The sequence below is a fragment of the Eutrigla gurnardus genome, assembly GCF_963514095.1.
Source record: "Eutrigla gurnardus genome assembly, chromosome: 23".
In the NCBI taxonomy this organism is placed as follows: Eukaryota; Metazoa; Chordata; class Actinopteri; order Perciformes; family Triglidae; genus Eutrigla; species Eutrigla gurnardus.
The window spans coordinates 6,058,267-6,071,596 of record NC_139934.1 but is presented as its reverse complement, the minus strand read 5'-3'; the positions used below and the strand labels follow the sequence as shown (position 1 = coordinate 6,071,596).

General features: G+C 42.7%; 1 protein-coding gene across 3 annotated transcripts in view; it reads left to right on the top strand.

Moving 5' to 3' along the window:
• LOC311009375 (uncharacterized protein) overlaps window positions 1–13,330 on the top strand; it is a 40,999-nt gene that overhangs the window by 12,296 nt on the left and 15,373 nt on the right. The window contains exons 1-5 of one of the 3 annotated variants that reach the window (XR_014596639.1): window positions 8,234–8,704; window positions 9,793–9,891; window positions 9,988–10,047; window positions 10,306–10,371; window positions 10,565–10,887. Coding sequence is in view for 2 of the 3 variants with exons in the window: in XM_084003504.1 (XP_083859630.1) it covers window positions 8,681–8,704; window positions 9,793–9,891; window positions 9,988–10,047; window positions 10,306–10,371; window positions 10,565–10,636 (321 nt within the window). In the remaining variant the exon portion in view is untranslated. Of the gene's footprint in view, window positions 1–8,233; window positions 8,705–9,792; window positions 9,892–9,987; window positions 10,048–10,305; window positions 10,372–10,564; window positions 10,957–13,330 lie in introns of those variants that run through there. The other 2 variants (XM_084003504.1, XM_084003505.1) reach the window with 2 other exon arrangements.

The window sequence follows — 13,330 nt, the reverse complement described above, 5'->3', positions numbered from 1 at the left end:
AATGTCCTCACAGAGAAACCCCAGCACACGGAGCACAGCGTGTCCCATCCTCACGCTGCTTCTGGAAAATGCTTCTATTCTGTGGAGAGAAAGCTTAAGACACACCAAGCGCATTGGATGAAATCAGGAACTGCAGAGAAAATGAAGATGTATCACATTAAGTGTGGGACCGGAGGTTTCATCATCTTCTGCTTCTGAGTTTACACGGTCCGTTTCCTTCCTTTTCACACCATTCTCACACAAATAGACCAGTGTGAATTACGACTTTGAAAACAATATATATTACTTTCTTTCCTGCATACCGGTAGATATGAGGCTCCTGTTTCCTCACAAAGTGTCACTAATTATTCATGCTGCTGCTTAAAGCTCCCTTTGTCATTCAACTGGGAAAATACACAAAACCTCACAAAAGTTGAGCTGCAGTATACGGTAGAGATATAATGGTGAAATTCAGTTGTTTTTTGTCACAACTTCCCCCACAAACAAGCTACTGTGCCCCACAAACCAGAAACAGTGTTATTAATACAGAAGCAGGTAGGTACAACATGCAGACCAGGCCAATCTAATGCACATCAGTATCTACAGTTCTGATACTGCAGCGCTGCACAGTAGGAGGGACCTGGGTTCAGGTTGCTGTGTATGCATTGCCAATCTGAGAGCAACTTCACCAGTAGGGGGCACTGTTACGCTGCCCTGTTCTATGGGAGACTGCTGGCTCGAAACATGAATGGTTCCTATGGTCAAACTCATGAGTATCATAATAACTGTGTATTTTTGCAAGAAATCATTTAAGCAGCAGTAAAAACTCTTATTTATAGAAATGTTTTCCCTACAGATTATGAAGTGTGTCATTGAGCATGTCTGTCTGTTAGTCTTACTGCAGCGTTTCTCCTTTCCAAAGAAATTTCAATGTGATGTTGTGTTGTTGACGACTTGGCAGTGGCCAATGGCAATGGCATTGTTTTTTAAAAGAGAATTTAACGAAGAAAGAGCACAGACCAATTCAGCATGTTAAATTAAATTAATAATGGGATTGAGATGGTACATCGGAAGAATTTAATGTAAAACAGCTGGCTGTAATTTTCTTTTACTTTTTCAAAAAGAAAATGTTTTATCAGGCCCGACCAGACTACATGTACATTTACATTTAGGTCATTTAGCAGACGCTTTTGTCCAAAGCGACTTACAATAAGTACATTTGTCAAAAGAAGGAAACAAGGAAACCGCAACGAATCATTGCCGATAAAGTAAGAGCTAAAAATAGAACAAGTGTTAGGTCCTCATCTGAGTAAACTAGTAGTTCAAGAGCAACAGTGCTATGATCAGAGTGCTATAGGTAAGAGTTTTTTTTTTTTTTTTTTGGGGGGGGGGGGGGGGGGGTCATGCTAGTCGAGGTGAAGTCTGAACAGGTGAGTCTTGAGCCTTTTTCGGAAAATGGCAAATGACTCTGCTGTCCTGACATTAGTCGGGAGTTCGTTCCACCACTGAGGACCAGAACAGAGAAGAGTCTGGACTTTGCTGAGCGACATTTGTTTGATTTCAGCGATGGTGGTACCAGCCAGCCAGCTGAAGTAGAGGAGCGAAGTGCTCGCTTCGGGGCATGAGGTTTGACCAGTGTTTGAAGGTAGATGGGTGCCGTTCCATTGATGGCCCTGAAGGCCAGTGTCATCGTCTTAAATTGGATGCGTGCTGCAACAGGGAGCCAGTGTAGGTCACGGAGGAGTGGGGTCACATGGGAGAATTTGGGTAGATTGAAGATAAGACGTGCTGCAGCGTTCTGGATACGCTGCAATGGTTTAATCGCAGAGGCCGGGAGTCCAGCCAGGAGAGAGTTGCAGTAGTCAAGGCGGGAGATGACCAGTGCTTGGACCAAGAGTTGCGTTGCATCCTTTGTGAGGAGGGTCCGAATCCTGCGGATGTTGTAGAGGGCAAATCTGCAGGATCGGGCCACAGCAGTGATGTTGGGGGTGCAGGATAGTTGGTCATCGAGGATTACACCCAGGTTCCTCGCAGTTGACGACGGCAATACTGTGATGCCCTCGACAGTGACCGACAGGTCCATGCGAGGGCAGTCTTTCCCTGGGATGAAGAGGAGTTCGGTTTTATTCAGGTTAAGCTTGAGGTGATGTGCAGTTGTCCAGACAGAGATGTCAGCCAGACAGTCCGAGATGCGAGTTGCAATGTGGGTGTCAGAGGACGGGGGAAAAGAGAGGAACAGCTGGGTGTCATCTGCGTAGCAATGGTAGGAGAATCCATGCGATGTGATAACAGAACCTAGTGATCTGGTGTATAGTGAGAACAGAAGCGGTCCTAATACTGAGCCTTGAGGGACACCCGTTTCCAGAGAACAGGGTTTGGACATAGAGCCATTCCATGTGACCTGAAAGGTGCGATTTGTCAGGTATGATGTAAACCAGGCGAGAGCAGAGTCAGTTATGCCAAGTTCAGCCAGAGTGGAGAGGAGGATTTGGTGATTGACTGTGTCGAACGCAGCAGATAGGTCGAGGAGAACGAGAACGGAGGAGTGGGACGAGGCGCTGGCGTCTCGCAGGGACTCGGTCACTGTGAGGAGGGCCGTCTCAGTGGAGTGAGCAGTCCTGAATCCTGATAGACTACATGTTCGCTCCCACTTTCCGGCCATCATTTTTTTTGTTATGGCTACTCATCACCACAGAGTTGATAGGCCAGAAGAGGAAACAGTCTTTCTGTCCCCACTGGGAGGTTGGCCGCCTCCGATGCTTGAGCTGCTTCCTTGCATGTAGTGCTGTGCTGCTGACTGGGGGTCTGCTGACTGGGGGTCTTTGTGTTCAGTGAGTTTGCATCTGCTTTAAATCTAATTTTGTAAATAAATCATGCTTCATTTTCTTTAAAATAACATCCAATAATTTATCCTTTTAAAATTACAAAATAGGTTTAAGTGTGGATGGGGATTACCAGATGACCCCATGATACAATATTATCACAATTCTTGTGTCACAATATGATTTAAAAAAATGTTTGCGATATTCAAGTTTTGCAATAACTTATGTTGTGATACATTTTCACTGTGATAAATGTCATAAATGTTGCATCATGCTCCAGACAAGCCGAACTGTTTATTGCAGTCTGCATAGTGACTGCACCAACAAACAAAAAAACAACCTCCTAGGCACCATCTAGTGGACTGAATAAGGATTTTTTCCCAGAAGGTTGAATATGTATTTGCAATATTAATAGTTCATATAATGAAATGTTCTCGTAGATACTGGTTTATACGTTTTCATGAGTAGAACCAGTTGTAATATTTAGTCTTGTCTAGCTTGTTTAAATTCTTGTGAAGCCGTTCATACTGAGTGGGCAATTACCTAGTTTCAGCCATCTCAGCTGCAGTGAATAGACTTGATTGGAGGGGGGGGGCTAAACCTGCATGTGGTAAACCAAGCACTTAAGAGCTTGTCACTACAGCTGCAGCATCAGGACAGCCGAACGAAGACAGTTGAACAAAGACAAGGGAGTTGATCTGTGGGAGTCCATTGAGGTGGGCATAACATCTCAACCACCATCCATCACAGCCATGTGTCCTATCCCAGTCAGGACATCACACTGGAGAAAATTTTACCAGAGACCCTTCTCTCGAGGCTGTAACCCATCCAATCTCTGCTACCCACCATTCTCCACCGGTACGGAACTTGAAGTACTAGGGGGGAAATGGAACTGCCAGTCTGCAGTCAAGAAAGCGGACACCATTTCAACGTATGCCTCCCTGCAAACTCTCCACTTCCTGGCCCTTACGGAGACCTGGATCACCCCAGAAAACACTGCCACTCCAGCTGCCCTCTCAACTGTCTACTCGTTTTCACACTCCCCAAGATCAACAGGTCGAGGATGGAGGAACTGGACTTCTTATCTCACCCAGGTGGTTCTACCAGGTCCTTCCTCTGGACCACCTAACCCGATCTGCACTTGAATTTCATGCCGTCTCTGTCACCCTTCCTTTCAAGCTCAACATCATAGTGATCCATCGCCCACCTGGTCCTCTCTGTGACTTTTTAGATGAGATGGATGCCCTCCTGAGCTGCTCCCCTGATGATGGCACACCACTCGTCGTCCTCGGTGACTTCAACATCCACCCAGGAAAGCTGCATTCATCTGAATTCGTTGACTTCTCCACATTTGACTTCACACTCTCCCCCTCTCCACCCACCCACCATTGTTTTACACTTTTAATCCTTTTCAAAACATGCAAGAAAGTTTTCATTTGCTTGTTGCCAATCATGTTTTTATGTCCTTTTCATGCTATTTAGGGCCCGAGCGCCGACAACGTCGGGCTGCGAAGCCCTATTGTTATTGCAATGTTTTTTTTTATTATTCTTTCACGCCTTCGACCTTCGAAATCCTCTTGGAGTACAAAAGTCCGCCTGGATTTTATGAAAAACAAGAAGTTGTTCATCCCTTGGACACCGTTGACCCGATTTGGACGGTATATGGTATGCATACTTGTTAGACCTAGCTTTGGTGATGGTCTGAAAAGCTTTTGAAAATATGCATTAAATCAGAAGATATCGGCCAATGAACATAAGAGGGTTGGGCCACCAAATCGCAATTAGCATAACTCTATAACCTTTGGGCCAAAAATTACGAAACTTGAAACCTATGTTGCCATAACTTCAAAGAACATACATGTCAAGTTTCATCAAATTTCCAAAAAGTGCAATTTTTGGCCGTTTTTGGCCATTCACAGGGGTCGTACTAAATCAAACTTGTGCTATACCGTTGATCTGATTGATACCAAAATTGGATATGTGGTTGGAAAGGCCTTAAGGACAAAAAGTTACTCAAAGATGCTCCAAAAGTTTAGGGGCGTGGCCACGGCGACGCCATGACTGCGCTACTATTTTCACCCTTCGCCACAGGCATTTAAACTTCACCGTTTCTTCTCCGATCTGCTCCAAAATATTCATGCTTGATAAGAGTCAGGTCCTGAACACAACTGCACTGCAATTTTAACTCACAGGTAGAGCGCCACCTAATGGCGACATGAAATGTGTCTGATTTTAGGCCCTTTTTCTGAGCAACAGCCCCCCCTCTAGGTTAAGCGTACACGCATGAAATATTTTTTCCTAGATAGCCCAAGTAGAGATGTACAAAAAAGCCTCTGAGACCCACCGCCTAAACTCATGATAAAGTGGGTAAAAAAAATGTTTTTAGCCAAGTGTGTATTTCAGCTAGGTTTTCACTCAATCTTCACTCAGGACACATAGGGGGGAGAGACACAGGGGCACAGCGACCACCAGGGGGAGTCAGAGATCTATCAGTGACACATGGGGAATCTGTGAATCTCACATGCAGTTCCAGTCTGCTTTACACCAGATCAACAGTCATGCCACTTTTAATTCCCTTTTTTTAATTCCTCTCATTTCAGCCTGGACACAAAGGGAGGAGGAGAGATAACACACTTCACATGCACCTCACACAGCTGTCAGTTGAACTCTGCCATAAACATCCAAACTATTATAACTTCAGTGTTTCTTCTCTGATCTGCTCCAAACTTTCCACACTTGATTAGAGTTCCTTCCTGAACAAGTCTGCACTGTTATATTGCCTCACAGTCAGAGCGCCACCTACTGGCGACAGGAAATGTCATTGATTTTGTGACTTTTTCCAAGTAAAAGCCACACCTGATTTTTTTTAACTAATTCAACTCATTTCAGCTTGCAAGAAGGACACAGGGGGAGGAGGAGAGATGTCACACTAGGGGGAGGAGGAGATATGTCAGGAAGGCATGGACATGTGTGTGAGCTCTGTGACTGAAATGTAGTTTCACTTGTGAATGCAGCCACTACACGACTGCACGTGGATGGCTTTGAATGTCAATCGCTTGTGTCTAAACTTGCGCTACAAGGAGGTTGCCGCTGCACAAGTAGGCGGCTGCCATGTGAATGCAGGCACTCCATGACCGCACGTGAGAGATGGATGCCTTTCGGTGTCCATCGCTTGTGTCTCAACTTGAGCCACGAGAAGCGGCCGCACCAAGGGTATGACCATGACACTGCCCTGTGACCGCAGGCACTCCATGACCGCATATGAGTGAGGGCCCGTCACGGCACTGCTTGCAGTTTTAATTACACTCAACAAAAATATAAACGCAACACTTTTGTTTTTGCTCCCATTTTTCATGAGATTGACTTAAAGATCTAAAATTCATTCCAGATACACAATATTACCATTTCTCTCAAACATTGTTCACAAATCTGTCTAAATGTGTGATAGTGAGGACTTCTGCTTTGCTGAGATAATCCATCCCACCTCACAGGTGTGCCACATCAAGATGCTGATCTGACATCATGATTAGTGCACAGGTGTGCCTTAGACTGTCCACAATAAAAGGCCACCCTGAAATGTGCATTTTTTTGCTTTATTGGGGGTCTGGGGACCAGTCAGTATCTGGTGTGACCACCATTTGCCTCATGCAGTGCAACACATCTTCTTCGCATAGAGTTTATCAGATTGTCAATTGTGGCCTGTGGAATGTTGGTCCACTCCTCTTCAATGGCTGTGCGAAGTTGCTGGATATTAGTGGGAACTGGTACACGCTGTCGTATACGCCGGTCAAGCACATCCCAAACATGCTCAATGGGTGACATGTCCGGTGAGTATGCTGGCCATGCAAGAACTGGGACATTTTCAGCTTCCAAGAATTGTGTACAGATCCTTGCAACATGGGGCCGTGCATTATCTTGCTGAAACATGAGGTGATGTTCATGGATGTATGGCACAACAATGGGCCTCAGGATCTCATCACAGTATCTCTGTGCATTCAAAATGCCATCAATAAAATGCACCTGTGTTCTTCGTCCATAACAGATGCCTGCCCATACCATAACCCCACCACCACCATGGGCCACTCGATCCACAACATTGACATCAGCAAAGCGCTCACCCACACGACGCCACACACGCTGTCTGCCATCTGCCCTTAACAATGTAAACCGAGATTCATGCGTGAAGAGAACACCTCTCCAACGTGCCAGACGCCATCGAATGTGAGCATTTGCCCACTCAAGTCTGTTACGGCGACGAGCTGGAGTCAGGTCAAGACCCCGATGAGGACGACGAGCATGCAGTTGAGCTTCCCTGAGACGGTTTCTGACAGTTTGTGCAGAAATTGTTTGGTTATGCAAACCAATTGTTTCAGCAGCTGTCTGAGTGGCTGGTCTCAGACGATCTTGGAGGTGAACCTGCTGGATGTGGAGGTCCTGGGCTGGTGTGGTTACACGTGGTCTGCGGTTGTGAGGCCGGTTGGATGTACTGCCATATTCTCTGAAACGCCTTTGGAGACGGCTTATGGTGGAGAAATGAACATTCAATGCACGAGCAACAGATCTGGTTGACATTCCTGCTGTCAGCATGCCAATTGCACGCTCCCTCAATGCTTGTGGCATCTGTGGCATTTTGCTGTGAGACAAAACTGCACATTTCAGAGTGGCCTTTTATTGTGGGCAGTATAAGGTACACCTGTGCACTAATCATGATGTCAGATCAGCATCTTGATGTGGCACACCTGTGAGGTGGGATGGATTATCTCAGCAAAGCAGAAGTGCTCACTATCACACATTTAGACTGATTTGTGAACAATGTTTGAGAGAAATGGTAATATTGTGTATCTGGAATGAATTTTAGATCTTTAAGTCCATCTCATGAAAAATGGGAGCAAAAACAAAAGTGTTGCGTTTATATTTTTGTTGAGTGTATATTTATATATATATATATTTATATATATATTTATATATTCATATATATATTCATATATATATATATTTATTCATATATATTCATATATATATTCCGTTCATCAAGATCTGATGTGAGAGAAATTGTAAAAAAAAAAAAGGTTAAATACACATTCCTTTCGTCTACATTTCTCCCGCTATGAGGCTACTTCTCTGCAAAGATTCACTGCACGAAAGGCTACATGCTTTCCAAAACAGCTGGGAACAGTTCCATAGTCAAACCAGCCCGTTATGTACAGTCACAGTTGTTGCATTATGTGCTTTTAATATGCTTGTTTTGAGGCAGTTCTCTTTGACGTTTTACAAATGTACAGGTCCCATCATTCTTTCTGGATTCAAACAAGCCTAATTATCACTTATGCTGCTTATCTGCAAAAAAGAACAAAAAACACAACAACTACTTTTTACTTTAAGTGTTCCCTTTTTTGGGCTGTGTAAAAAGTCTGCTTTATCTCTTTATCAACTGTTCATCCAAAAGATCACAAAACACACAGAAGCACTGACAATAGTGAGACAACATTTACATGAGTATGTTCAAGCACAATCTGGTTGGCCTGTTGAGTGAAAAAAAAAGACACCCACCAAACCGGTCAAACCATTTTCAACAAAAATAAACATGCCACTGACAAAACCTTCAAAATAAACATCTGTATTAGAGAAACCTTTGGAATGTATAACGCAGAATCAAAACAAATAATACATAAATGGGTGAATGTAAACCAAATGATTAAGCAATCAAAGTGCATTTCACAGAAACATCACACAACACCGGGGCCAACAGAAGCTTTATTGTGAAAGAACATTGACTTCCCCCTTTTGCATTGCGTAGGTGTAATAATAGGTGCGTCTTGTCTTGTGCATCAGGTATTCCTCAACTCAGACACTCCAGGCACGTTCAGACAGCAGCAATCATGGTCAGACAGATAGCAGACAAGGTGAGTTGTTTCTTGTTTTTTTTGCAGATTTTATTGTTGTTAGCTTTTAGTTGAACATATTATGTTTTAGCTTTTAAGCTGCAGTTGGTAACTTTTAGAAAAGGGGGTCAAAATAATTTGAGCTTGTAGGCTACTAGTGCCCAATTTGATCTAAAGCAGTAAAACCACTGCATAATAACCTATAAATAACCACTTCCCCCCCACCCACTCATTAGTTGTGTAAACCAGTACAGTCGGAAAACGTTCGCAATTAATTTAATTTACAAAGCAAAAGTAATCATACTTTGAACAATGTCCCATTAAATGTGTAATGCAATGTACAGATCACAGTGGATTTACAAAGGCACAACACGTTACTCACATGTATTTTGAGATTAAAGTCTGACTATTTTATCTAAAAAATAGCACTTTGATCATAGCACTGTTGTTCTTAAGGTATGTTTTGCTGAACAGCTTCTACTTTACTCAGACTAGGATCTAACACTTGTTTCTATTTTTTAGCTCTTTACTTTATCGGCAATGATAAGTTGTGGTTTCTTTGTTTTGAGTAATATACTTATTGTAAGTCGCTTTAGACAAAAGCGACTGCTAAATGTAAATGTAAATGTATTTTGTACTGATGCTGCTGATAGACAATGTTTTGCATAATGGCCAGTGTCTTTGAATATGACCACAAAGTATTCATTGTTTCAGGGATCTGTATTCAGGGCTGAGGAGGTGTGAATGTTTGTCTTTATGTGTCAACCCTTAGTTCCTGAAAGTTGGCACATCTGCACATCAGTATTAGGTGTGAAACCCAGAGCAGTTGCTCATTTCATAGTGTCATTTAAGTGCTCCGGGCTCCTGCACGCACACGTAGAAAGTAGAATGAACACGCTACCACTGTAATTAGTCACCAAGATTACTTTAACACTATAATAATCATAATCAGAAACTAACTTTGTTAATAGGCCGGTTCTGATGTAGCTGTCTGTCGTTGCTGTTAGTATCACTAACTAGTACTTTACAAATATAAGCAATTTCTGAGTTCAGGTCAGTAAATACATTAGCTTGATCAGAACAAGTGAGAATGTTTTCATTTTCTGTAGGCGGAGTTCGATCGGATACTGGCAGATAACAAGCTGGTGATGGTGGACTTCTTTGCCCCATGGTGTGGCCCCTGTAATAGTATTGCCCCATACATTAATGTAAGTGGATGATTTGGGCACTCACGTCTTGTCATAGCAGCTGATATCGTGTGCATTGTGTTTGTCATGGATGCTCATTGATCGACTCTCTTGCAGGAACTGGAGTCTAAGTATTCAGACGTGGTTTTCCTGCAGGTGGACGTGGATGAAAACGCTGTAAGTCTGTTGTTATTTTGTTTTTTTGCTTTAAGCACCAGTAATTTGACTACGACTGCTGCTAGTACAGAGATCCCCAACACACAGCAGCACAACTTTAATAATACAATTCAGTTCAACTCAATGACCAATTGACCTTACAGTTCTTATTGGATGCTTCACTCATGTATTGCCTCGCATGTTTCAGGTCAATCAGGTCATAGCAGTGTTTTTGACTCAGTTCATCCATCTTACTGTTGTTCTTTTTGCTCTTTTCAGGAAATAACTCAACTCTATGGCATCTCGTCCATGCCCACATTCCTATTTTTCCACTGTGGAAAAAAGGTAAGCATGAAAATATCAAGCAAAGATGGAAACACTTGTTTGACATAATGACATGAATGTAAATGCCTTTTAATATGAATACATTTTGAGTTTAAATTTCATATAGAAACAAATGTCAATTTTATGTTAATTTCAATACACATCATTGTATAATTTATTTTTTAATTACATTTTTAACCCTCTTGTCTTTTAGGTCTCCGAATGCAAAGGTGCTAACCATGCAGCCATACTTTCCAAACTGACGGAGCTGCTTAACTTAAAATAAAATAAAGTCTCTTCGACGAATGATATGATTGTAATAATGTATGATTGGCCTCGCCCTTGACTCACTCCTGATTCTTTTTGTAAGTTGTGTTCAACCAGGTGGATGTAATAAAATAAAGATGAGTTCCAGGAACTTTGTACTTTTCTAATTCACATTTTAACTGCGTCAGACATGACAGAACATGACTTTGATACACAACTGAAATAGCTGTTATTTTGCTGTAATGGCATCAAAAATGAACCATCATAAAAGTATATAGCAGCATGTGTTTAATACTGTTGAGTCTATATGAAAAAATACAGTTTACATTTTTTTTTCAATCTTATTGAATTAATGGTTTACAAGTGTGTCAGATACTACAATAAATTCCCTTCATAAGATTATATATATATATATATATATATATACACTCAACAAAAATATAAACGCAACACTTTTGTTTTTGCTCCCATTTTTCATGAGATGGACTTAAAGATCTAAAATTCATTCCAGATACACAATATTACCATTTCTCTCAAACATTGTTCACAAATCTGTCTAAATGTGTGATAGTGAGCACTTCTGCTTTGCTGAGATAATCAATCCCACCTCACAGGTGTGCCACATCAAGATGCTGATCTGACATCATGATTACTGCACAGGTGTGCCTTAGACTGTCCACAATAAAAGGCCACCCTGAAATGTGCATTTTTTTGCTTTAATGGGGGTCTGGGGACTCAGAACCAGTCAGTATCTGGTGTGACCACCATTTGCCTCATGCAGTGCAACACATCTTCTTCGCATAGAGTTTATCAGATTGTCAATTGTGGCCTGTGGAATGTTGGTCCACTCCTCTTCAATGGCTGTGCGAAGTTGCTGGATATTAGTGGGAACTGGTACACGCTGTCGTATACGCCGGTCAAGCACATCCCAAACATGCTCAATGGGTGACATGTCCGGTGAGTATGCTGGCCATGCAAGAACTGGGACATTTTCAGCTTCCAAGAATTGTGTACAGATCCTTGCAACATGGGGCCGTGCATTATCTTGCTGAAACATGAGGTGATGTTCATGGATGTATGGCACAACAATGGGCCTCGGGATCTCATCACGGTATCTCTGTGCATTCAAAATGCCATCAATAAAATGCACCTGTGTTCTTCGTCCATAACAGATGCCTGCCCATACCATAACCCCACCACCACCATGGGCCACTCGATCCACAACATTGACATCAGCAAAGCGCTCACCCACACGACGCCACACACGCTGTCTGCCATCTGCCCTGAACAATGTAAACCGAGATTCATCCGTGAAGAGAACACCTCTCCAACGTGCCAGACGCCATCGAATGTGAGCATTTGCCCACTCAAGTCTGTTACGGCGACGAGCTGGAGTCAGGTCAAGACCCCGATGAGGACGACGAGCATGCAGCACATGGGCTGGTGTGGTAACACGTGGTCTGCGGTTGTGAGGCCGGTTGGATGTACTGCCATATTCTCTGAAACGCCTTTGGAGACGGCTTATGGTGGAGAAATGAACATTCAATGCACGAGCAACAGATCTGGTTGACATTCCTGCTGTCAGCATGCCAATTGCACGCTCCCTCAATGCTTGTGGCATCTGTGGCATTTTGCTGTGAGACAAAACTGCACATTTCAGAGTGGCCTTTTATTGTGGGCAGTATAAGGTACACCTGTGCACTAATCATGATGTCAGATCAGCATCTTGATGTGGCACACCTGTGAGGTGGGATGGATTATCTCAGCAAAGCAGAAGTGCTCACTATCACACATTTAGACAGATTTGTGAACAATGTTTGAGAGAAATGGTAATATTGTGTATCTGGAATGAATTTTAGATCTTTAAGTCCATCTCATGAAAAATGGGAGCAAAAACAAAAGTGTTGCGTTTATATTTTTGTTGAGTGTAATTAAAACTGCAAGCAGTGCCGTGACGGGCCCTCTCTCATATGCGGTCGTGGAGTGCCTGCGGTCACAGGGCAGGGTCATGGACGTTTATATTTTTGTTGAGTGTATATTTACAGTTTTGTGCCTCAGTTGCCAAAAATGCTGCACGGCCTGAAAGAAATTGAACATTAAAGCAGAAATGTTGTGATTTAGGATTATTTGAATGTTTTCAGATGGTGTTTTTTTTCCCTGTAACATTTTTTAAAATGTTATTTTGTGGGATGTTTCCGAATACATTTTACAGAGATTGCAAAACTCTTTGCTGCAAATGTGCGGTTCTGGGTCACTGGTGTTTGAGTGAAAGTGAATCGGACGGCCTGAGCTGTTTCACTACCGTCCTCACTGAGGTGGACTACTTTCTTTCCTTCCCCTCAGCTGTGATTGGCTCCGGCACAATTTCATGTTGGTGAAAATGGTAAGGAAATTAATTTATTTTATGCAGTGAGTGCGAAACGCGTTAACAACTGGGATCAGTGTAATTTATTTACTGTAATACGGAAAAATGCCTACCGCTTATCATGCTCCTAACCCAATGCATGCTGGGATAGGTGCCACTGAACGGTAGTAAGTAGGTAAAGAGATGACTGTATAACTGAACATGAAGTTAATTTTATTATGTTGTTAAGTCGTTTCCGGTTTCTCTTCGGTGATCTAATAAACATCATTATTATTATCGTTGTGACTCAGAATGTTTGAGGACCGCTGCATTAGACAAACTGTACACGTGTAGTTTATGTTAGGTATT